This window comes from Punctularia strigosozonata (assembly GCF_000264995.1).
Source record: "Punctularia strigosozonata HHB-11173 SS5 unplaced genomic scaffold PUNSTscaffold_86, whole genome shotgun sequence".
Taxonomy (NCBI): domain Eukaryota; kingdom Fungi; phylum Basidiomycota; class Agaricomycetes; order Corticiales; family Punctulariaceae; genus Punctularia; species Punctularia strigosozonata.
Window position 1 is genome coordinate 503 of NW_006767518.1, and position 2,674 is coordinate 3,176.

The window sequence follows — 2,674 nt, forward strand, 5'->3', positions numbered from 1 at the left end:
AAACGCTCGAACTCGTCTCCAGGAACTACTGGTGGCCAGGGATCAGCCGGTATGTCGACCGGTACGTCAAGGGCTGCGACGCGTGCAACCGCACCAAGACGTTCCCCGGAGCTCCCTCGGGCCGACTTCTCCCCAACGCAGTACCCGAACGGCGTTGGCGGGTGGTGACCGTAGACCTGATCACGGAGCTCCCGGCCTCGAATGGGAAGGACGCGATCTTTGTTGCTGTAGACCGCAAGGGGAAACGCGCTCATTTCGCTTCCACCACGTCAGAAGTCACCTCGCTCGGGATCGCTCGGCTCTTCCGCGACCAGGTCTGGAAGCACCATGGACTTCCTGAGGTCACGATCAGCGACCGAGGGCCACAATTCGTGTCGCACCTCATGCGCGAGTTGAGCGGAATGCTCGGGATCTCCATAGCGGCCTCCACGGCTTACCACCCCCAATCGGACGGCCAGACTGAGCGCGTCAACCAGGAGATCGAGCAGTTCCTCCGCCTGTACGTCAATCACCTTCAGGACGACTGGGAGGAATGGCTTCCCATCGCCGAGTTCGCCTACAACAACCGCGTTCACTCCTCGACCCGTCAGACCCCCTTCTTCATGGACTATGGATGTCACCCACGGATGGGCGTGGAGCCTCGGAGGGTCCCGCACGCGGAAGGAGCTTCCGAGTTCGCAGAACGTATGAAACGCGCCGAGGAGGAAGCGGGTGCTGCCCTGCGGCAAGCCGTGGAAGATATGGCCCGGCACTACAACAGGCATCGCGGAGCCCCCTCGGAATTTCGCGTAGGCGACAAGGTATGGCTACATGGGAAGGATATTCGCACCCAACGCCCCGCGAAGAAGTTGGACGATCGGTGGTACGGCCCTTTCGCTGTCAATAAGGTGATCAATCGCAACGCGTATCGCCTGACGCTCCCAGAATCCTGGAAGATCCACCCCGTTTTCCACGTCTGGAAGCTCCGTCGCTACGTGGAGGACACCATTCCTGGAAGGCCCCGGCACCACCGACCGCCGCCCGCGGTCGTCCGCGATGGAGTCGAGGAATGGACGGTTGACCGCCTCGTAGACTCCCGGATCTTCCGAGGAAAGCTGCAGTTCCTCGTTCGCTGGGAGGGCTATTCGGCTAACGAGGACACTTGGGAACCAGAGGAGAACGTGTCCCCAGTCAGTATTCGCGACTTCTACCGCCGCCACCCTAACGCACCGCGGCGGATCTCCTCGCTCACGTTCAAGTCCTTGTGATTCCGGCCAATGCACCGTTATATGACTCCCGGGGAGCTCCCGACGCCCGTGTCCAATTCACAGTAGTTAAGGTACACGATGTCTACGCTACGGGTCGCCGGACGCTCCGCCATCTCCACTTCCCTCTCGCCTCGCCCCTTACACCACTTCGTCGTCATGTCCCTCGTCCTCCTCCATCCTCGTCACCTCTCTCCCGACCTCTTCCATCTCCTCGGTCGCTCCAGACCCTCCCTCTTGGATCGAAGGCGTAGTCGGCGGGGCCGACGGGCCCGATGCACTGCCCCAACCGAAGGCCGACGGACCTCCCGACGCTGCCGGAGCCTCCGTGGAGAGGCCGAATGCGCCGCTGGCGCGCACCGTACGCACGAGCTCTCGAACCTCGCGCATGGCGGCGCCGAACTCGCCCATCGCCTCAGCGACGACCGCGAGCGTCGCCTGGACGCCGTCCGCGGCGGAGCCTCCGCGGGTGTGACTGCATGGCTGCCGGCGTGTCGCGCAGCCGACGCAGGCGGTTGCGGCCCTCGAGCGCTGCTTCAGGCAGACCTGCCCGGACGCCAGGCAGGTCACGCAAGGCGTCGGGAACGCCTCGGGCGGGTCTTCCCCGGACTATCAACATCGTCAGCAGGGTGGAGTGCGATGGCCACTGCCTCACCTTCGCGCGCTTCGACGCCTGCGTTGAGGTCGGGGACTCCGCGTGTTGGCGCTTGCGCTCCAGGGGCGGTACCACGACCTCCAAGGTGTTACGGGAGCCGCCGCGGCCCTTTGACGATGCAGCGGCCTCCTGCTGACCACGACCCGCTACCCCCTTCGCCATTGCCGCCGCTACCGCCTTCGCTTCCGCCTCCTTTGCCTTCGCCTCCGCCGCCTTCGCCTCCGCCTTTGCCGTCGCCGCGTCCGCCTTTGCCTGCGCCGCCTTCAGAGTTGCCTGCGCCGCCTCCAGCGCGGCGATCGGATCCTCCTCGCTGCCGTCGCTGCTCCTCTCCTCGGACGATCCGCGTTCGATGGGGACGGGGCGGGCCTGAGATCGAGTTCTCTTAGACATGGTAGGTGCTGGGGGAACTCGGTTGGGGTGGGAATTCCGACACGTCGAGGCGCCGGGTCTTGAAGGGGGGGTGATGTCAGGGCACGGCTCCCACACTCGCCTCATGTCTCATTGTTCTCTTTTTCTGCTTCCGCTTCTGTCCCATTTCGTTCATTTCCCCTAATACTTCCGTCTCCCTATTCGGTCGCGCTCTCCCGCGCCCTCCTAGGCTTCCCGCGCCCTCCTTTTGGCATCTCCCCTATTTTGTTCCGTCGCTCGGCGCTCCTAGGGCCTCCGCACTCGCGCGGCCTTCCTAGGCCGGTCCACCGGTCACGTGTCGGGTGCCCGAGGACCCTCCCCTTCTCTCATTGGACCATCTTTCGTTGCGTTGATGGATTACTCATCT

The 2,674-nt window shown here is 64.1% G+C and overlaps 1 protein-coding gene across 1 annotated transcript; it reads right to left on the reverse strand.

The window, feature by feature from the left end:
- Positions 1-1,385: 1,385 nt before the first annotated feature.
- PUNSTDRAFT_139641 (uncharacterized protein) lies at positions 1,386-2,289 on the reverse strand (the record flags this gene model as incomplete). The annotated part of the gene is made up of 2 exons (XM_007389366.1): positions 1,386-1,853; positions 1,900-2,289. 2 exons carry the CDS (start codon positions 2,287-2,289, stop codon positions 1,386-1,388), a joined length of 858 nt encoding a protein of 285 aa, XP_007389428.1.
- Positions 2,290-2,674: the final 385 nt, after the last annotated feature.